The 23938-nt window shown below is 34.4% G+C and overlaps 1 protein-coding gene across 13 annotated transcripts in view; it reads left to right on the forward strand.

Annotated features, from left to right (window-relative positions):
* Nucleotides 1–23938, forward strand: part of LOC105471497 (doublecortin domain containing 1) — a 503306-nt gene that overhangs the window by 39645 nt on the left and 439723 nt on the right. For 11 of the 13 annotated variants that reach the window (XR_011610715.1, XM_011723979.3, XM_071074912.1 and 8 more), the window contains exons 4-7: nt 8100–8232; nt 13805–14016; nt 15246–15402; nt 15872–16034. Coding sequence is in view for 12 of the 13 variants with exons in the window: in XM_011723979.3 (XP_011722281.2) it covers nt 8100–8232; nt 13805–14016; nt 15246–15402; nt 15872–16034 (665 nt within the window). In the remaining variant the exon portion in view is untranslated. Of the gene's footprint in view, nt 1–8097; nt 8233–13746; nt 14017–15245; nt 15403–15871; nt 16035–23938 lie in introns of those variants that run through there. The other 2 variants (XM_011723982.3, XM_011723981.3) reach the window with 2 other exon arrangements.

Raw genomic sequence — 23938 nt, forward strand, 5'->3', positions numbered from 1 at the left:
GAAACCCCATCTCTACTAAAAATACAAAAAAATTAGCCACACATGATCACGAGCACCTGTAATCTCAGTTACTGGGGAGGCAGAGGCAGGAGAATTGCTTGATCCTAGGAAGTGGAGGTTGCAGTGAGGTGAGATCATGCCACTTGACTCTAGCCTGGGCGACAGAGTGAGACTCTGTCTCAAAAAAAAAAAAAAAAAAATTGAGTACAGGTGATATAAATAAGTAACTTTGAGATGTGTTGAGTTATGGAGGTTGTTGCTTAGAGTAGAGCCCTTCCTTTTTTCTACTTTATGGAGAGAAAAAATGTACATGATGCAATAAACGTAAATTATCTCTGGGATCTGACTTGAACAGGTAGCATAATGATAATAACGATAATGGCAGGTAGTACTTGTTAAGTGCCAGTCACTATGCTTAGCACTTAACCTGCATTATATCAATTTTGTTCTGAAAACAATTCTAGAGGCCGGGTGCGGTTGTTCACGCCTGTAATCCCAGCACTTTGGGAGGCCAAGGTGGGCAGATCACCTGAGGTCGGGAGTTTGAGACCAGCCTGACCAACATGGTGAAACCCCGTCTCTACTAAAAATACAAAAAAATAGCAGGGCTTGGTGGCGTATGCTCATAATCCCAGTTACTTGGGAGGCTGAGGCAGGAGAATCTCTTGAACCCAGGAGTTAGAGGTTGCGGTCAGCCAAGATCATGCCATTGCACTCCAGCCTGGGCAAAAAGAGTGAAACTCTGTCTAAAAAACAAACCAAAACAAACCAAAACAAAACAAAAAAAAACCACTAGGAGGAATATAAGACAGACGGTAGTCTCATTACCTTTGTTTTACCTATGAGGTAACAAAGGCAGAGAGAGGTTGATTAACTTGACTAAGCTCACACAACTAGTAAGTAGTAGTAAAGAAGGTATGATATGAATTCAAATGGATCTAACACTACAGCATTTATCAGAAATATAAAGCAGAGGAGACAGGGGTATTCTTCCTGTGCTTTTTTCTCTGTTAGAAAGTGAAAGAACTAAAAGGTATTTGTCATACATTGATAAACTATTGGCTGGCTAAGTGTGATGCCATAGTCTTTATGTTAAGTAGAAAACTGAGACTGTAAGAAAATCAATACATTATAAATTAAGGATTATGTTAATCTTATTATGGAAATCCTAGATCATATTTATTTCCTAGATCAGTTTGAGTGTTTGCTTATTTGTGTGTGTGTGTCACTAGGTTAAGATGAAAGTGAAACCTTGACTTTCAGCTAATTTGTTTTGCTTTATTCCTCTCAGCTATAAGTGCATATTAGTAGTGTATGAGATCCTTTATACAATGCAACTTTAAAAAAAATGAATACCCGGTGTGTTATTTTAGGGACATAAGTCACTCATGACTTATTAGAAAAAGAATTCTAAATAGGATTAAATGTTCCTTTATACAAATGCCAATTCTAATATCATGTGTACTTGCACATATTTTTATTGCCTTTAATATTTATTTATTTCCAATTTGCTACTTCAAAATGGTGATACATTCACTTTTTATTCTAACTACTTTTGTGCATTTTTAGCTACTTTATTTTTTTCTGGTAAAGCTAATGTGTTTTCACTTACTCAGTCTGTTCCTGCTTTTTTCCTATTTGCTTTCTTTGATTGTTAGTCAGTTTAACACTGGCTTTATTTGTCCTTTTCATTATATGTCAGTCTTTCTTCTCATGTGACACTTTCCTACTGCCTGTTTTTTATAGTTTCTGTTTCATTGTACTTCTTTTGTTTCTTTGTTTGAATCCTAACTTCTTTTCTGTCACTATTGCCTGTTACCATCAACTTTGATTATGATAAACCAAGAAAATGAAGTAACCCTCTTCTTGGCAATCAAATGGAAAGCTGTAGACAATGCTCAGAGGTCTTTTACCTTCATGAAAAAGAAAATGATGAGTTTCAACCTGAAAGGGGTCAAGTTCATAAAGACTAATGGTAATTTAAGAGTCATTGGTATTAATATGATTATCAGAGAGAGGCAATTTTCTCTATGAGTAAGGACATTTACCTCCTGATTGAGGTTAAAACTTCTTTTGTCTCATTCTTGTTTTCCTTGCCACCTTTCTTCTACCATCTTTGTGGTCTTTTTATGAGAAGTAATCATTAAAATATAGTCAATTTATTTTTCCTACTTGTATTACAGAGATTGTGCTTTCTTCATTAATTAATACATTGTACTTTTTACAAAATATGCCTACATATATATGTATATATATTAAGTCCATTCAACGTAGCCATACAGTGACCACTTTATTTTCTTGTTATTATCTGATGCCATCAGTTTGCTTTTTGTTATATTTACATTATCACTCTCCTTCCCTCTGTTCTTCCTTTCCATGTGTTTCCTCTGCTGTCACTCCATGCTGCATTTGCTTATAACAGAGTGAAAACCTCTGTGCCAGGACATGCCCCCTCACAAGAAAACTAACACCAACATTATAAATGTTTTCAGCTTATTATGTCAGAGGTTTCATCTTCTCATTTTTGACTCACCATTTGGAGGTCATGTGAATAAAAAAAATATTGCCTCATTTCTGTGGCTCCTTCCAGGAAAGTAGCACAATAGTAAACTTTTCCTGCTCAGCTGTAGTCTGATGCATTCCCAGGTGACCCAGAATCGGGAAATAGTCTTGGAGACATGGATGACTTGGAGACATGGATGACAAAATCAGTTATTTTTTAGTAGCAGGTATCCAGGCATAGTTTCACCATGTTCATATCCAGCGCTCCAAATGCTGAAGTGGAAGATCTCCAAATTACGATTCCATTTTTGCATTAGGAGAATGTTGTAAACGATTAGTGAATTTTTCCATCTCACGTAAAATACGTTGTTTTAATGATTTTCAGCCAATGATCATCTAAGGGATGTGATTTAATGATTTTTATAATGAGAAGTTATAGTATTTTTTATCCTGCTGGCAGCTCAGTAGTAGTAAAGAAGGTATGGTATGAACTCAAATGGATCTAACACTACAGCATTTATCAGAAATATAAAGCATTACCAACTCTTACAATTCCCTGAGGAGGAAAATTACTTTTAGTAAATTAAATGAGAACTGAAATCAGTTTTTAAAAGTAAATACTAACCATTTTTGTTGTTGTTGTACATTATCAAGGCTACTTTTTCACAAGCAAATCTTGCTTTCAAGGATACTAACAGACACCTAATCTATTCAGTCACTGTTTAAGTCATTTATCTTGGGTACTTTTTACTTGGAATGAATCTTAGATCGTTTTTGAAATATAAACATTTAGAACCATTGCCTTTTCTATGGACAGTTTAAGTTTAGCAACTTCATCATTCCAAAAATGAACTGTCGATTCCCACCATGGAATGAGTGGCAGACGGGAATGAGAGGAAACAATAGTAAATGAAGCATGCTAACACCTTCACTGTTTTAGACTCATGCTACTACCCAACAAATTATACTTTCTCCAGTTCATAATCTTTTTCCAGATTTTTTCCTTCAAGCCTTTAAAAATATTTCTGTAGATCTCCATATAAATATAATATTTTCTTTATAAAATCTTAAAAGACTAGATCATTGTTTCTTTTTGAAAATTTTCTTCTGGAAAAGTTGTATATAATATTTATAAACCCTCAGTTTTAAATTTCACATATGCCTTATTTTTATTCCTGTGTACTTTTATACAAGTAAAAAAACTTTTTTTTCCTTTGGGTGGAATGATTTATGCCCCTGATGCTATGCTCAAATGTGTCTTTATGAATTTTGGAAATTGTTCTTCTTTAGAAGTTTTTCTTCTGCAAAAGTAAACAAGTTTAACTTGACAAACACTTATTGAATATCTTCTATGTAGTATATATGTAGTTTGAACATAACATTTTGGTTATTATTCAATCATTGAGTTGAAAGTAAAAATTTGTTATGTGTTATAAAATATCCTGAAATTGCTCCGCAGTTGGAAAAACCCTTATAAACATTTTTAGGCCAAATTAGAATTGCATTTTCTTCTGGAATTGGAAGTAAAACTTGTGGGGAATTTTTTACTTTTATTACTCATTTTCTATGATGTCTAAATTGTATTTTATCAGAGAATCTAGCAATTGGAGAAAGTTATTTGTATCTTTGGAAGTTTAAGCAAGTTGGAGAAAGGGCAGGATGAAGTTTAATAAAATCTTTGTGCTTTGTGTGCTTAAGAAATTTTATAAAAGCTTGCATTCACCAAACATAAGTAGGGTTATTTCTTTTATTGATTGTATTCTAGTATTTTAAACTGATGGTTCATTATTGAACATACTTATGGTCATTTCACTTTATGTTTATATTTTATTTGTATATATTTCAATTTGAGAGCTTAATTACCATTAAAATGGTACTCTAATAAAGATAAGTTTTACAAATGATAATATTAAAAGAAACTCTTCAGGAAGGTTTAAATGCTATAAGAATTTAAAGCAAGAAATATATGCTTGTCAGATATACAGTATAAATAAATAATTTAGATTAAAATGGTTGACTACATTTAACAAAGAGACTACCAAATAATGAAGGGCTAAAGAGTGGTTGTTAGATTTGATGTACTTCATTTCATATTGTAAGTAATTGCTATCCATAAAAATTCTATGGCTTCTGTATAAGAAAAAGAGACATTTTGACAGGCAACACTAGTATGAAGAGACAGCAAGTACAAATCCTTGGCAACTGTCATTTCATTATCCTGCTGTTGAATTCACATCCAAATTATGTGATAACTTAGACCTGCATGTTTGTTTTGGAGCCACGGTCTGTCAAAGTAGCCACATTTCCTGCCTAAGAATAGAATTATTAGCCACATGCAAATTTATGCCATTGAAATCTAAATGTAGCAAGGATGTTTTGTGTTTCATAAAGAGGGAAAATCAAAACTCCATGTCATTTTATGCTTATGCTGAAATTTCTGGTGACATGTTCCTGATTAACTAAAAGTAGAATTTTTAGAAAATAGCAGATAGTTTATATTTTATCTTATTATGAAATTAATTCAATATTAGTAAAGGTGTTTAATAAAGCAAAAAATAAAGCAAAAGTAATTCAGAGTATCAATTACGTTACACCACATGTCCATTACATTTACTGCAGTAGTGGAAAGCTGACTATATAAGTTAGGCCACTATCAGTGGAAAGTAACAAAATTCAACTGAAAGTGACTTAAAAATGAGGAACATTTGTTATTTCATGTAAGAAGAATTCAGAGAGAGAGCAATTTTAGGGTTAAATTCAGCAGTTCAGCAGTGTTATCAAAAAGTCTGGCTCATTGTGTCTTTCCCTCTGCCATCCTCAGAATATTGGCTAGATCCTTTGGCTTGACCCCTCCTGCTTGCAAGATGGCTCATCACATGTTCACTCAGCAATGTCTGAGTAAAGAAGATAAATGTTTGATCACTTACATCTCTTTTTCATGATGGCAAATAACCTTTCTCTAAAAGATTTATTATGTCTCATTGGCCAAAATTAGGTCACAAGCAGATTACTTAACCTGCCAGGGTCAAGGGAAATGAAATTACCATCATTGGCTTTAGACCACTGAAGATTTACCCACTGGAGCTGATCATAGGATACTTTCCATGGGCATATAAGGAAGATGAATTCTTAAAAATAACCGAGACTTTATCCAAGAAGAAATGGGGGAAATGACTTAGACAGATAATCAACATTACCTGACATAACTCTTGGCTTCAGCTTTCTTTTATTTTATTTCTTAAACTGTGTTTGTTTCTTTTCAGTGGCATTTTGATACATTTTTGCATGCTGTCATAATTATCAAAGAATAATTCCTGCATATCAACCACTGGTTGAGTTCCTGTGGAAATATAGCAGATGTAAAACAAGGATCTTACTCTTGCGGAGTGGGATCTGAAATCATCTGAAATTATGTAACAGATAACAAAGCAAACATGGCAATATGCAAAACAGGACATCAATTTTTACAAAGGGCCTGGGGAAATGATTTGGAATAAGGAATAAGTAGGATCTGGTGGGATTATCTTCTCTTATGTGTCCTGCCATCCTGAACAGTTTTGGTGAGGCCTTTTCCATGACTCTAACCCCTGGAATTTTTCCCTTCAGTAACCAGGGCTTTTCCTTCAGAGCTAATCATGATCAGTAATTGTAAATTTATATGTGTAACTATTTAATAGTTCTCTTTCACCTGACAATTAATGTTATTATGAAAGAGGTTCTAGAAAATGTAAATTCTGAGTTGAGATTAACATTTATTAAATATTTATTTTTTGAAAGAAGTACAGTAATAGGTATAGATTAGCTGAGTGAACACTATTGGTAAAAAGGTGTGCAGATAGGAACTATGGAAGGCAATGTGGTGCAGTTATAGCTGAGGGATATTACAGGGGAGTAATGAGCAACACCACTTGGTAGAAATTGTTGAATGTGAGACCAAGAAGTATGATTTTACTAGGAGTTTTCTTCAAATTGCTATAAAAAGTCACTAAGGTTTACTAATGCCATTAAGGAGAGGAAATGAGTAGAAAATTTGTTCTTATCAAATCTGTAGTCATCTCCTTAATTCTTATGGTCTACTTACCTGTTTTTTCCTATAGTCCTTCCTAAGAATATTTTCTTGTATTTTTAGACCTTAAAGATTACTTAGTTGTTGCTTTGTGAAGCAAAAATTGTAAACTAGATTTAATGAAAATTTCAGAGAGTAAGCACAATTAAAGCTACTCTGAAATATGAAGAGGGTTGTAAATTCTACAATGTTTAAGATCTTTAGGACCTGTAAATACAATGACATATCGCCATCATGATTAAGTTTCATTATATGGCAAAAGAGAAAAGATTTTCGCAGATGTCATTAAGTGACACAATCAGTTATCTTTAAATGAATTAAAAGGGAGATTATTCTGGGTGTGCCTGACCTAATCAGATGAACTCTTCAATGATAGAGATCATAGACAGACAACCTAGAAAGCTAAGCTATTGCTGACCTCAAAAAAGATGATAGTCAATATAAGTTCTATAGCAGTCAAGAACTGAATTCTGGCAACAACCTGAATGAGCTTGGAAGAGGACCCTGAGCATCAGATGAGACTGCAGTCCCAGCTGACACCTTGATTTCAGCTTTGTAAGATCCTGAACAGAGGATCCAGCTAAGCTTTGCCCAGACTCTGGACCTACAGAAATAGTGTGCTAAGAAATAGATGTTATTTTAAGCCACTAATTTTGTGGTACTTTGTTGTGCTTCAATAGATGTACAACTAATAATGGATGGAGAAGTAAGTGGTAGGTAGTAGGTTAGATATATAAATAGATTTTTAAAGGAAGTATACTTATGAAGTAATATGATTAACGTTTTTGTATTAATCCATTTCAGTGGAATTTAAACTTCAGGCTTAAAAAGAATCCTTCTATATCATGGCAAAAGATTAAGTAATACAATGATAAATTGAAATATTTTACAGAAATTAAGGGCTAGCATTTTATATGATAGGAAATAACCAAAGAGATATAGTAATTCTGGCTATCAAATCTTCCAGGGCAGGTATGGATGCACAGGGGGGAAACACATTCCATCATATGGGGTTGGCATAGAAATCATACTGAAAAAGGTACTACTTTGTCTGTTTATATGTGAGTTATTTACAGAGGCAATGAAAAATTTGCAGTAGAGACATACACACTTCCAGGACAAGATGATCAATCTGACAGAAATATTAAAAAGAAAATCTATGTTATAAAATTAGCCCAGGTTCCAGAATATTATGGAAAATCTCAACAGTAGGTGAGGAGAAGGTGAGGGTTTTGTTTTGTTTTTTGTTTTTGTTTTTGTCTTTGGACAAAAGACCATTTTCTAGAACAATTGGTTTAGGAATTCACATGGAAAGGAACTATACCTATTCATTGAGACTGCGTATGGGCCAATAAATAAAAGTAACCACAGCACTAAATTAAATTTAGTATCAGTTGGGAAAGACAAAATTCAGCAAAACTATCATATAACTTACTGAATTTTAGAAAAGATAGCTGTATAGATCTTAATGTAGATCTTAAAAATGTGGATCTTAAAATAAATTATAATATAAAATGTATATAATTAATAGTTCTCAAGAAGCACAGGAAGAACAGGATGCAAAACCTCAAGCTCAAGCAAGGAAGACTTTGGAGCTGAGCTCCCTTCATAAAGCTAGGACCCCTGAAAGACAGATGCACCTATTAATGAAAATTGGAACAAAGGTATTGTTCATCAGCCGTAGGAAGCAACAATAAACAGATATAATGTATTTTAAGGTTTGTGCATTGTCTGGAAAGTAATGAGTAAGTAATTATGTTAAACTTTAATGGGACAAGGATTCATATTGAAATGGCTAGTGTAACCAGTAAAAATAAAGTTAAGCAAATGTATAACATACAACCTAATAGAAGGGGAAATGAAATAATGGAAAATTATTTTTTAATCTAAACAAAGACAACAAAGAAGTGAAAAGGAGCATAGAACAGATAGGTAAAACAGAAAACAAATAGCAAATGTATTAGGGTTCTCCAGAGGAACAGAACCAATAGGTTATAATATTTTATTTTATTTTATTTTTAAATTTATACTTTAAAAATAAATATTTTATTTGACTTTAAAATTTTTTGTAATTTGGAGATGAGGTCTCGCTATGTTGCCCAGGCTGATCTTGAACTCCCTATTTTAGCAATCCTCCCACCTCAGCCTCCCAAAGTGCTGGGATTACAGGCATAAGCCCCCATGTCTAGTCCATATACTGCATATTTTGTATATATATTATATATATATAGGATAAGGTATTGGCTCACTTGATTATGGAGGCTATGAAGTCTCATGATTATCCATCTACAAGCTGGAGACCCAGGAAAACCAGTGGTGTGGTTCAAAGGCCTGAGAGACAGAGGGCCATTGGTGTAGTTTCCAATCTGAGTCTGAAGGCCTGAGAACAAGAGTGACCAGAACAGGGAAGATTAATGTCCCAGCTGAAGCAGTAAGGCAGAAGAAGCCAGATTCCAACTTCTTTGCCTTTTTGGTCTAATCAGGCCCTCAACAGATTGAATAATGCCCACCTGCCCTGGGGAGGGCCATCTGCTTTACTTGGTCCACCAGTTCATATGCTAATCTCTTCTGGAAACATCCTCACAGACACACCCAGAAATAATGTTTCCTCAGATATCTGGACATCCTATTGCCTAGTCAAGTTGACACATAAAATTAACCATCACAGTAAGACTGTAGATATAAATTCAAATACCATAAGCCCTTGGTTTACTCATCTGGAAAAGGGGAATAATAATATAGGGCTGTTGTGAGGATTAAATGATAAATTAATATAAAATGCTTAGAACAGTGACTGACATAAATGCTATGTAGGCATTAGCTATTAGTATTGTTATTATCACTGTCAATACGAAGGGCATGATATATGATTTATACCTTGCCTGGCCTGGATAAGAGTCCCTATAATTGGGCAAGTAAGGGCCAAAAGCTGATGGGACTGTTGAAAGAAGACTCCTTGGGGCTCTGCCCACAAGTTGAGCTGCTTCAGAGTTTCGGTGACTTAATAGGACAGGGTTGGAGGGATGTCTCTTTTCATCATCCCTGTACTAGACTGTTCTGGCCCCAGGCACTAGAGTCTTTGGGAACACTCTGAGGTAGCACCTTGGCATGGACCTCATTGTTCTTGTGACTGGTCATGGCAGCAGAGAGGCAGTGAGAGAAGAGAGTGGGAACAGCTGTGACTCTTACCAACATATTTTTATAGGTACGTAGGAGATACTTTTAGAAATTTATAATATACCACTTTGAGGACTCTCAGTAATAAATGGGGAGGATTTTGAGGGAGTAATAAATTTCTGTACTATGATGATCAGGTTATCATGCTGGCAGTTTGTGTTAAATTCTTCACCCTCAAGATTGGCATCTTTAGGATTGTCAAGGAGCACAATCCTTCCTTTTGATCCATATCCCTTTGGGCCAGCATTGACATAGACTATTGAGCCAAATGGTCCAGAGACTGGGCCTGCAATCATGGTACTGTATTCTTATATTCCTCTTTGATTAGAAATGAATGACTAATATTAAAATAATCAAAAGAATCAGAGCACTGTTTCAGCAGCTATTACATTTAAACACTTGTGGCAGAAATTTAAATTGTATGATGTATTTTAGTGAATACTTTTAAAATCAATCAATATATCGTGTCTCTGCTCATCTTATTGTACAAGACAGGCCATGCAAGTCCCCTGCCAATTATGTTTTACCTGTTTGGGAGGCACTGAGAGCCCATATCACCCTACCTCCTGTGTACCTCCAGTGTGCATCCTGCTGTCCTATCTCTAGCTGGGCCATTAATAGGTACTTTCCCATATGCAGGCTTGCCAGTAGCATGAGGTTGCCTCACATAAGAGTTTTACTCAACAGGGGTGTCCTATCCTGGGTAGTGATGAAATTAAACTCTTTGAGGAATTTGAATGTAAGTCATATAGACAGAGACTGAAGAAAGTAATTTAGCATAGAAATGAGACACATAGAGGAAGTTAGCAGAAGCCATGAGGAAAGAGGAGGAAGATAGAGGTAAACAGGCAATCATGATGTATGAAGAAGAGGCAGGTAGACCCAGAAGGAGATAGGAGGTGCTGAGTCAAAAAGCATGGAGTCTACTAGAATTAAGTCACTAGTGTATCCTCGACAGCCATGAATGGCCTTCCAATTTTTGTGCCCTGCAGGAGTGGTTTTATTTACTTTTGTAACTTTCTATGTATCTTGATAATAAGCCTTATCACTTGAAGCCTAAGTGTGCCTCTCTGTTTCTTGAAAGCTGAATGAACCTAACACCTTTCATTCCAGCACCAATTTAGCAAGCTGACTATGTGGGTTTAATTCCCACGTGGAACAAGTTGGCTTTGCAAGGGTATGTGATCATCCTCTCCAACACCTAACAAGCTATGAAACACATATCAATTGTTATAAGAAAGATGAGTTTGAGACTCTGTAAGAACTACTGAGGCTGGGCGCAGTGGCTCATGCCTGGAATCCCAGCTCTTTGGGAGGCCAAGGTGGGAGGATCATGAGGTCAAGAGATCGAGACCATCCTGGCTAACATGGTGAAACACCGTCTCTACTAAAAATACAAAAAATTAGCCAGGTGTGGTTGCATGTGCCTGTAGTCTCAGCTACTCAGAAGGCTGAGGCAGAAGAATCGCTTGAACCTGGGAGGCAGAACGCAGTCCAGGGCAGACTTGGATAGAAACATGTGATAACCTGGGAGGCAGAGGTTGCAGTGAGCTGAGATCGCACCACTGCACTCCAGCCTGGGTGACAGGGCAATGCTCCTTCTCAAAAAAAAAAAAAAAATAGATTTACTGAAAACCTGTCATCAATGTTGTAAAACAAATCAAAGCTGAAGACTATTCTTAGTGGACCAATAATATTAACTCTTTAACATGAAAAACTACCCCTTCTCCCACTTTCAGATATAAATTATAAAGTTGAACCATATGTTTAAATTTAATTATTTTCACTATTCACTGGGTAAATCTCCTATAATCTCTTGTCTTTACCCTATCAGGATGATGTGGAGTTGGGAAGAGTTTGCATTCCCAAAAGAAAGCAAGTGCTGTTACCAGAAGAGGGGGAAGATGTGTGTGACAAACAAAAATGATAGACAGCCTATGCATAACTAGGTACAAGAGGGCTATATCAATACAGTTGATAAAATATTATATTCCAATAAAATCCATACAGAGCATAGAGCAACATGAATAATGGTATTTAGTGAATACCATGAAAAACAATATTTAGTCAGAAGGCAATAGAATTGAGGATATAACATGATTACAACTTTAGAATATGAAAAAATAAAAACCTTTTGCCTTGTGGTGGTGGAATAATGGATTATTATATTAAAATCATTAGTATATTTATAAGAATATTTCACAATGAACAAAATACATTCATTAAAAAAGACACCTTATTCTACTTTTAAGTAGGGAATTCCATTTTTTAAAAAAATATGGGAATCTGCTCTTCAAGTAACTATTTATTGGAAACTTGGAACTGTTTATGAGATCTGTGATTCTTTCCCCTGGCTGTTTACTGGTCTTCCCCCAGGTTGAAGAGCTTGGTGACCATTTGAAGCTCCATTGCTGTTGCTGCAGAAACACTGCCAGTTTGAAATGACTGCTACCACATGCCATCACTCACCACCGTTATCAAAATCTGAGTGGCTTAGGTGGTCTGAAGGGAGGTCCCACCTTTGCCAGAGCTAGAGTCCAAAGACCCTTTCAAGGCACTGTTTGCCACAGTTTTGAACCTGGTTAGAACTTCAGAGCGTAGGGAAGGCCGCTCCTCTCCCCAGTACTGTACTCAGTTCAGGGCAGACTTGGATAGAAACATGTGATAACAACAACAGCAGAATATAACTGCTTGGATTCCAGAGGTGTAGTTCCCCTGGGTCCACTGCATGAGCTCACACACACACACACACACACACACACACACAAACATCTGTTTTCCCTCTGATGTGTGACTACCATTCATTTTTTCAGAGAAAATAATTGACCATTTTACTTGTTTGTGAGCATAAAGAGGGCAGGCTGGAAGAAATAATTGTGATTGTAATGACATTTGTGGATGTGAAAGATTTGGAGGAGGGGCAGTCCCTGCTGAGCTTTCAACACTGAACATATGTTAATTTATAATTGGGGGTGTGTTTCGGGGGGGTTATATTATGCAATAACTATTGAGGAATGAGCAAATTGGAAAGAAGCAGATTTGGTTTGTGCAAAGATAGTTCCAATTACGGTAATACATGGAACCTGACTATCCTCTATGCCTGATCACCACAGAGCTCAATATTTGCAAATATATTGAAACTTATTTTATTTTATCATACCAGTACATTCTATACCTATTCATCCTACCAACTTGGTGTCTACATAGATTAATATATTCTTCCAGGTCATGTGGTCCCCTGTTCACCCATCATAGTTCATCCAGATACTACTCTTCCTGCCTAAATATCAGTAGGGTGACCAATTGACCCAGTTTATCTGAGACTGAGGGAGTTCCTGGAATGTGTGACCATCAGTGCCAAAACCAGGATAGTCCTGAACAAACCAAGATGAGTTAGTTAGGCTAATCTCAGGTCTGCTGTGAAGGCTTTACCAACTTTATTCCCACCCATTCTAAAATGGCCTTCAATGAGTTCTTTTCATCTTTAAGGTTGATACACACTCATTTTCAGTTTATTTAACATATATTCTCTATTGGGGGATTATTTGCAAGTTTCTTGAGGGTAGGACCCACATATTTTTTAACAGCAGAGTGCTAAGTAAGTATTAGAAAATAAAGTGGATCTAAGAATTTAAAAATAATACTTACATTGTTTTAAACATTATGCAAGCTTCCTTTTGGTTGAATTAAGTAAAGCAATGAAGCTTAATAGTTATGAATGTGGATTTTATTTCAGGACAGGCTTGGGTTCAAATTTCCACCTTGTCAGTTACTGATTGGGCAAGTTAATTAACCCCACTGAGTCTCAATTTCTTAAATCTGTAAAATGGGAATAAAAATAATAACCACTTCCCAGGAATATTGTAGGCATTAAACAAAATAATGGCTAAGTGTGTAGTATTTTGTGTAGCACATAGCACATAACTCGTTATTATGTGGTATTTGTTAATAAATGATTACAAGTCAATTAATTATATTCTTCCATGCATTGTTTCTTCCAGAGAGTTTATGTCATCCCAAGCAAAAGCAGTTATTAAAACTACTGATGATTATTTGCAGCCTCAGTTTGGCCCCAACAGACTTGTGCATTCAGCAGCAGTACCAGAAGGGTCAGGACTTCAAGATTACTCCACACATCAAACAGCATCAGATCACAGCCATGATGAAATATCAGACCTAGATAGCTACAAATCAAACAGTAAAAAGAATTCTTGTTTTATATCAGCATCCAAGAGAAACAGACCTGTCAGTGCTCCAGTGGGTCAACTGAGGTAATCAAAGCTGTTCTCTGTTCTTTTTAACCTACTGTTGAAGTTCTTTCCTTTGAGCAGAATTTATAATGTTTCAATTGACTATCTCAGACATTAAAATGTAACACATCTCTATGGTTTTGTTTTTGTTTTTTTCTTTGAAAGCACTAGAGTAGAGTGTTGTTAATTACACTGTGGGAAATATGAGATATACTTCAGCCTGGGTAATCAGAAACTCTGAAAAGAATATTTGAAGCAGAATCAGGCTAGGATCATGAAATATCTTTGCTCACACGAACTTATTTAAAAATAAAAATGCTTTCTTTTGGTATTTAACCAATAGTTTGAAACAGAATTGAATGACATTATTATAAAACCATTTTGTAAATATGTTTTCACGTCAAGATTGTTATCGTAAACTGTTAACACAAGAGTTCATAGACAGAAGAAAATATTGGTAAAAACTAATACCAATCAAGCCAAGAAACTAATACCCCACTATTTTCAGATATTTGAATATGTGAATATGTTGTGTTTTTAACTTACGTGACATTTTAATTTTAAAATGTTTACTCTTCTTCTGTGGCATTACAAATTAACTTGGTTAGAGAATTATGAAGAAAATTTGACATGTTAGTTTACCACATACTTTTGCTGAGAAAAATCATAAAGATCAAAATTAGTTTTGCCCGAAGATGAATCTTAGAAATCTTCACTTTCACCACTTCCAGACAATTTGAAATAAGAGCAATACAATTAAACTTGGAATCAAAATTTTAAAATCAAAATATTTTTGAATTTTAAATCATTTTTAAAAAAATTAAAGAATTTTGATAAACATGAAACTTGTGTAGAATCTTAGCCATTTGCTGTTTCATGATATTGAGACCATATTACTATTTTTTGCTATCAGAACATATCATATATATATAATTTTTAGTTGCATATGATATATATATTTTTTAAAGGACTGTTGTGTTTTATAAGTAAAGTGATAAAAAATCATTTATTCTGATTTATATGAGCAGTTTTGGCAAACACCGTGTTTAAAATTTTTTTGAATATTTAAATAGTGACAGTGTTATTCTGTAACAACAATCTTATCCTATAAAAAGTTTTGTTAGGTATACTTACATACATAGGAACAATCTTTAGTGCTTATACCTGTTTAAAAAATTCCAGGATAATATTTATTTAAAAATTTTTACTAATTAGCATGCATCAATTTTTCTGTTTTTCTTTTTCTTCAGGGTTGCAGAGTTCTCTTCTTTAAAATTTCAGTCAGCCTGGAATTGGCAGAGATTGTCTCAAAGACACAAACTTCAACCAAGAGTGATTAAAGTAACAGCTTACAAAAATGGATCTAGAACAGTCTTTGCCAAAGTTACTGTACCAACCATCACCTTGGTAACTAGTGTTCCAAAGTTTTCTGAGCTTTATTTTTTTCCCTTATTCTCTTTATAATATAAAAATTGAGAAAATTATTGTTAATATTTTCTTTTTAAGAATCTGAATCTGCAGATTGCTTGTATATATGTAGATTTCATAGGAATTTCACTCTTTTTTAAAAAAATTCAATATATAAATAGTGTATTTAATTAAACAGATGCAATGGCATTATACCTTGTAGAGTTATTAAAATGACAGATCTTTTAAATATTAAAATTAGTCAATAATTAGATATGCTTCATGCTGTGACTTACCTTTTATTTCTATATTTTCAACTGCTAGAAAATAACTGTATTGGTCAAGTTACTAAACGTGGCAAGTGACTCAGTTGGGTTTCTATTTTGATCATTAGAACCTTTCGTTTTGAGGAAAATATATTACTTTCTTTGTCGTAAATCACTTTGACTTACCTCTTGCTTTCTTCTAGCTGCTGGAACAGTGCACAGAAAAGCTGAATCTGAACATGGCCGCAAGACGAGTGTTCTTGGCAGACGGCAAGGAAGCCCTCAAACCTGAAGATATACCCCATGAAGCCGATGTTTATGTTTCAACGGGAGAGCCCTTTTTAAATCCACTCAAAAAAATTAAAGGTAAAAAAGATTTAAAAAATACCCTACCCCCACACATACTGAATTGCTTAAGGGGTGCAATTAAAAAATGATTTTCATCCTGTCTTTTTTGCATGGTTTAACAAAACTAATGTTTACGCATTTACAGCTCAGTAAGAGGATAATGTGCTTAATGAAAGAAAAATCCACTGACAGCCACGTTTATTGCCCTTCATTAGCATTGGTGCTTAATTTAATATAGATCTGAATAGACATTAGGGAGCCTGCAGGAGGTTAAATGGTGAAAATATAATAAATTAAATCAGAGATTATTGAATTTACTGTTTAGTTTCTGTGACACTCAATAGACATAATTCATTAGACTTATTCTCTCAGAAAATAGTTCAAAGTTTCAAGTATCATTTATTCATTTACATTCTTGGTGTTTTTTCAGATAGTATCAACATACTATGATACTATGTTGATAGTATCAACATAATTATGAAAATGTGGCCAATAATGAATATACATTTCTTATATACATATGATTCTTCTAATAACACATTTCATAATAAATGTTCCAGCTTGATTATTTTTTACCTTAAAATGTATAATACAATCCTACACATATTTTCAATTAAGGTTTGCCAAAAAGTTCATTTCTTTCAACATTTCAGAAATGTGGAGATTTTCTAAAATTAAAAAAAAAAAATAGCATTATTTTTTTCTTCAGTGGATAAGAATACATTTTAAGAGAGAAATAAAAGCACTACTATCTAAGAATATTCTTCCAAGCATGTTGTACCCAGAGTTTGGTATCAAGTGCTATGTATGGTAATCAGATTTAAATAATATGAGGAATAAGGACTTTGCCATAAAAATTCAGTGTGTCTAACTGCTGTACTTTCCTATGCTTTTTATACTTTATTAGAAGTAATTTTTAGAAGTAATTTTTTCCTGCAACTTCTATAAAGCTAGTGAATCAAAGGCAAGTCTAGGCAGTAATTGCATAAGTAGAATAAAAGTAATTCTGGAGTTCATTACAGATGAGGTGATGAAAATCTCCCTTCTGTTAATGTTACTGTATAAAGTCATACTAGCATTTCTCTCTTATATAAACTTTATCTTCAGGAAATAAGCAATTTCTTGAATTCAATAGAAAATTTAAGATAATTTGGTTCTTGTGAAGAAGCTTGTTGCTATAATGCTCATTGAAAATTACCTATCTGATAGTGTAAACTCATATATTTTTCACATTTTGCTTTAAGTTTAAAATATGGCTGGCTGCCTTAATTTTATATTAGTTGAATCATTTGCTTATATAAAAACATGAGTCTTAGTGGGAAAATACTTTTCTGTGACTTTAAAAAATTCAGATATATTTGTAATGATTGCTTCATTAAGATCCTTGATTATTGTTATTAATAAGAAATGCTTGCCTTTCATATGAATAATGGTATTGTGGAAGAGACATATAAAACTTATTTACAGCTAAGCTAAGAAGAAAATCTCCTGGACATGTATTCCTAAAATAATAATGTCACACACATGACTGAGCTTGGTGGATGATTTTTAAATGTACTAACTAATTTCCTCCTACTTTTTGTTTTCTCTTTTATCCTTTTCAAAAGCCAAGTCCAGAACAAAAAACTTCTCTGCTTTGTCTGCATATCTTTGGCTGTGTTTCACTGTGACATGCACTGCTGTTCTTTTAGCACCAAAATGTTGGCACACATTCCTGAAAATTTCACACCATCTCTTGCTGGATCAGCAAGCTTAACCCACCAAAATCTGGTGTTGTGCAATGGTTTTTGACTGATAATCAATCTTTATGCTGCTCGACAGTTGTTGCTGGGACACGGAGTAGAGCAGGTGGCAGATGTGCCTTGTCTTTTGAGAAAAGAAATTGTAGGTGAGCTTGGACACAGACTAGCATATCTCATGTCCATTAAAAAGAGTTAGGATAAGTATAATGGGGAAAAGCCATTCATCCAAGTTAAGCTTATAGATAAGCTTAAACAATGATGTTTGGTTTCTTTTAGAATGTTAAGAATATAAATGTAAATATATATACATTTATATATGAAAGGTAATATTTAACTTGATGTGAGTGATATGCAATATATCACTCACATATTCACATACACTTCTTCAAACCACCAAAACCAGCTTGAAGATTACCTTTCTGTCATCTGTTTTATAGATAAATCGATAATTTTCCAACTAGCCACAAATGTACCATTAAAATAAAAACTTGTATGAATAACTTTGAAAGTGGTAGATGCATGATCAGAAGTTGATTAAAGATACATGATCAGAAGTTGGAAAATTGAACATGCTAAAGGTAAATAGGGGAAAACAGTTGGCAGAATTGATTGTTACTGATGTATCTTTCTAAATGAGCATAAATATTTTATATACAATGGGTAACTGGTCATTATTTTAATTTACAGACTTTTATTCATTCAATAAACATTTATTGAGAGTCTATATGTGCTAGATACTAGGCCAGGTCAGAGAAAGATAAAAGCTGTGGCTCATAGTCTGATTTCTTTTTTATCATTATTCTTTCATCTCTGATTTAAATTTTGATTTAATTAAAAAAAACATATTTTTACTGAGTACCTACTATGTGTGCCCCAGCATAGGGATAAAAGTCCTGGCCTTTAAGGAACTTAAACTGAGTAGATAAGTTATAAATCCTTCAAACTGAGAACACTATTTTACAACATAAATCAAATGGATCTTATTTTATTTCTGGCATTGGAAGGCCAAACAAGTCCGTATATATTTTGGCCATTATATTTTCATACTTCATTGGTTTTCGTTATTCATTGGAAAAGCAATGTAGATAGAGGAAGTTGCCTAAGAACGATTTCCAGATTTACTAAGACAGAAAAAATCCTACAGAACATCTCTGATATTGTAACTATTTTACTACGCCTTTTGAGCATCACTGTTGACAACCAGTGGCATTGGATCTAATAGAAAGCCAGAGAGCTATTCATCACATACCTTGAAACACAAAGCTTTCATATGGAGGTCAGGCCAAGGTCAAGACTGACATGAAGCATTCCTTGTTGAAATGCAGTATTAGAATGATTCTTACATTTTAAAGTTGAATATTTAATCAGAAATATTAATTGTATAAGGAAAAGATCAGGAACATAGAAATATTTTATATAAATACTGTTGAAAATGATGCCTTATTAGGTATTATACTTCTGGCATTTGAAGTTTTTACATTTATTAATAATTCATTGAAATTATGAGTATGCAGTTAATGAATTGCTTGAAAAGGCATATTAAGTTTTCTGATTCATGGCCATGTGGTTTAGGTTTTATTCACAGTTTCCTGAATCTTCTGCTTAATTGTGACACAGCACATGGATCTTGGATCAGATCCATGGAGTTTATGAGTTCAGCTTCTTTATAACTGCTGGAAGCTGTATGTAAGTAATGCAAACATAGCATAATAAATGGTTCGTGCCCTGTGCTTACCTGAATATCTTAAATAAGATGAGGGGAAAACACTGTTTAGACCTAATTCGTTAGGTCCAAGTTCTATTGTATGGAGCTCTGATTGTCTTTAAAATTTTTTGGTTTTATATTTCTACTCTCTCCTATATATCCTATTCTATTACTGGGCTTTCAGAATTATCATTTACAGTGATTCATTTCAGTCCTGAGTTTTGTTAACAAGAAGTGAAACTTGGTATTATGAATAAGATTTTAAACCTTTTATATCCTGTATTGTAAAGATGTAGTCACAGAAAAAAATGCATGAAAGGAATTCTTGATACTACACCTAAGATCTAAATTTAAGCCTAGATATTTTCTACTAACTGCCATGTGATCTACAAAATGAAATAATTTGCTATGACAGCTTGTGATTGACAAGAATATGTGTGAGCACATTTAAAATAGGCCATCTTTTCATGTAGAAGTGTCAGTGAAATGATGGATTCTCATCATTTTAATTATTGATGATTTGGAAATATTTCAATTCCACGACACACAAGACACATTCTAAATAGCAGCATAACACTTTTTCTCATATCTGCGTCCATAATGAAATGTTCTGTCATAATTTGTTTTTCAAAAAATGCATTAGTTTAATGAACCTGGATTCATGCATTATATTCTCTTCCATTTTATGTCTACTGAATTTGTTGATTTTTAAATTGTTATGTTAAAAGCACAAGTTTCAATAGGTGACCCACTACTCACATCACATCATACCTTAATATTTCTGCTGCTAGATCTCAAGACGCTATAGTGCTGCCTACACCAATGGCTGCTTTAGTCTTGCCAAAGCAGATACCAGCCTTTGTGGTGTTCACCTGCAGGGCATTCAGTCAGCTACAGTAGTTAGGACTGACTTTCCCAAATTCCCTTTTATCTTTTGGTTTGAATAGTGTATTTATTAGGTTAGATTGTTTGTACATTTTAACTTCCACTACTCTATATATATTCAAAAGGAGGAAGATGGCATTATATGGAGAAAAAAATAACCATTTTCTTCTCAGACAGCATATGATCCTTCTATTTCTGTAAGTGAGGGTAAAACTATAGGAAAAATATTTTATGTAGTTTCTACTCCAAAGTTTTAAATCTGTAAATAAAAGAATAGAATATCCTTACTATATAAAATAGGTGTGGATTTCAAGACAATTATGAGATGGACCAATAAAGTGTTCTTAGCCAGTAGGAAAATCTATAGCCTGCATGTGACTGGCAGCATCTCTTTATATTGTCAAATACCAAATCATTGAAAAACACCTAAATTCTTGACATAACCACAAAATGTTGAATTATATTCATTCACAGGGACTGCATTTGTTTACTATACAGATGCTTGCAAACCTATACTGTTCTGTTAACTTGCATGCCTTTACAAAATTGAAAATGAAACAGTTACCTCTAAAGCAAATCACTTAGTTGTCTGCCTACGCTGCTTGTTACTTTACCTGATAATTCATTTATATATTCTATAGTTACGCTTTCTGAGCGGTTTGCTATTCGAACTTTTCACTTTTGAAGGCTTTAGATATCTTGTTAGGAGATTTGTGAGAAATGCATTATTGTTTATTTTAAAGGACACTAGACTCGAAGTCGGATGATGTTGCAAGATTCTAGTCCCTGTGTCTGGTCTTGGGCAAACTGGTTTGTAGTTCAATGTCCTTATCTGTAATATAGATGAAGTAATACTTTAAATGACTCTTGGATATTTCTAATAGAGGTAAATTATTTGAAAATTAAGTGTCTATAAACCCCTGGTCTAAACAGAAAACTTAGAATACCGTCTTATAAACATAATTAAGACTTAAAGTTAGTGAGAACTTTATGTCCACTTTTACCTTCCTAGAATAGCTGGCTGGGTTCAGGAAAATAACAATAACAAACTTTGTTTCGACTTTCTTCATCACTGCCAGGAAAGCAAACTACAGTGTGAACCTGGGCCAGTCACTTAATCTCACTAAGCCTGAGTTTCTTCATCTGTAAATTGAGGATAGTAATTTACACCTCAACCAGGTGTGGTGGCTCTCACCTGTAATCCCAGCACTTTGGGAGGCCGAGACAAGCAAATCACGAGGTTAAGAGATCAACTGCATCCTGGCCAACATGGGGAAACCCCATCTCTACTAAAAATACAAAAATTAGCTGGGCATGGTGGCACGCGCCTGTGGTCCCAGACACTCAGGAGGCTGAGGCAAGAAAATTACTTGAACCCGGGAGGCAGAGGTTGCAGTGAGCTGAGATCATGCCACTGCACTCCAGCCTGGTGACAGAGTGAGACTCTGTCTCAAAAAAACAAAAAACAAAACAAAACAAAAGTTTACATCTCGCAGATGTATTATGGGAAGTAAAGAAGATGATACAAAAACCTGGCATATGATAGTTACTTAAAATATTATTTTTCTACCTGCCCTTATTTATTTTCCTTCTTTTGCTCCATCCTTTCTAGGTATGTTTCCACAAGGTTTTCATACAAGTTGTTACACATATCTGATTTTACTAACAAAGGTATTTGCTAGGTCTGAGATCTCGAAATAAATACAACCAAATTAAAATACCTGCCAAGCAGTTATGTATACAGCATGATATGGGAATCTGAGTTAAAGGCTTTGAACTCTCAATATCTATGTGTAGGTCAAAATCAAGGCCTTTTATAAAAGGAGCCCCAAGTGGTCTTAATCTGCTCCATTCCAAAAGTTGTATTTTAAAATATGTTCATGACCCAGGGCTAGCCTTAACTTTAAGCTGCCATAACTTATTTAAAGAAAGTTCATAGAAAAGTTCAGGGAAAGGGTGACAACATTTTGATTGGCACGATAGATGGGATGTTTGTAATTTTAATCAAATGTAAATTGAAGACATACTTCAAATGATATGTCAGACTAGTGTTACTGAGTTAAAATCTAATGACAACCACTGTCATTATTAGTTAAATATAGCCATCATGCCTATAGCAATAAATGATGACACTTAAGAACATGCAGAAACAAAGAGCACAAGTATTTAGAGAAAAGGGAGTGACTAGAAACTCAGTTGAATGCAGGAATGTGACCTGGATTTAATCTATTTACCAAACATAGAAGCAATTGTATTTTGGGCAGATGATATAATTGAATATAGCAGTATGTTTTCTTACTGTCAGAGCATTTGTATTTTATAAACTCATCTTGCACTCATGAAATGATGTGCTTATTCATATTTAATGTCATTATCTATACCTATTTGACAGTCATAGCATTGTGTTTTCAAATTTATTGCCCAACTACAAGAGAATGAATTTTTAAAATTAGGATTTTTAATAAGCTTGTGGATCTGAAGTTGCAAGTTTGCTACTTTTTATTCTAGAAGTAGAATAAGGCAGTATTCTTTTGGTACAAGCAAAATGGAAAATTATAATATTGGAAGCATCCAGATTTATTTAATTTTGTGACAGACATTGGCTTTTTTGAAGTAGACTGAGGAAATATAATTATATTGTAGTTAGACCTTTTAACAGAAAGGCAAGCTAAGAAGTACTTTGTCTTTTTCATGGTTTGGTTAAAAATAAACCATGAAAATAAAATAAGACATGGATTCTATGAAATAAAATATAATCTGTGGTTGGAACATAAGGTTCTCTGAGTGCTTTGGGAGAGTAAGTATATGAACAGTCAGGCAGACATGGCAGTCCCTGAGCAGCTGAGATACGACCCTTTTGGGCACTATTTTCCAAGGTTATGCTAAACCTTAGGTCTTCACTAGAGTCTGGTCACCACCTGCATCCTAACCCAGCAGAATCTTAAGTTTCCAGAGAAAAGTACCTAAGGAGAGGAAGACTGGAACAGGTCTAGGTCTGATTGCTTTGGAAGCCACCATGTGTGGCTAGCAAATTTAGAGGGGATAAGGTGATCAGGTGAGAAAAGGGCCCTTTCTTTGGCAGTTGGCTGTGTAGGACAGAGACCTTGCTGAAAGAACTATTGACAAGGTAGTGATTCAAGAAGAGTTCAAAGGGAAAAAGGTAGAGATTCAAGAACATTCCAAAGGAGAAAAGGTTGAGACTCAAGAACAATCCAAAGGGGAACTCGGATGTTACTGCTGTTGAGATTTGTGAACTCTGAATATCTGAGACAGGTCTCAGTCAATTTAGGAAGCTTATTTTGCCAAAGTTAAGGATACATGTCCATGACACAGCCTCAGGAGGTCCTGACGACAGTTGCCCAAGGTGGTCCGAGCACAGCTTGGTTTTCTACATTTGAGGGAGACATGAGACATCAATCAATATATGTAAGGTGAACATTGGTTTGGTCCAGAAAAGTGGGACAACTCAAAGCAAAGATGGGGCAACTCGAAGTGGCAGGGGCCATTAAGGTCAAAGGTACATGAGAGACAAATGATTGCATTCTTTTGAGTCTCTGATTAGCCTTTTAACCTGACTCTTATAAAGGTAC

The sequence above is a fragment of the Macaca nemestrina genome, chromosome 12 (genome assembly GCF_043159975.1).
Source record: "Macaca nemestrina isolate mMacNem1 chromosome 12, mMacNem.hap1, whole genome shotgun sequence".
In the NCBI taxonomy this organism is placed as follows: domain Eukaryota; kingdom Metazoa; phylum Chordata; class Mammalia; order Primates; family Cercopithecidae; genus Macaca; species Macaca nemestrina.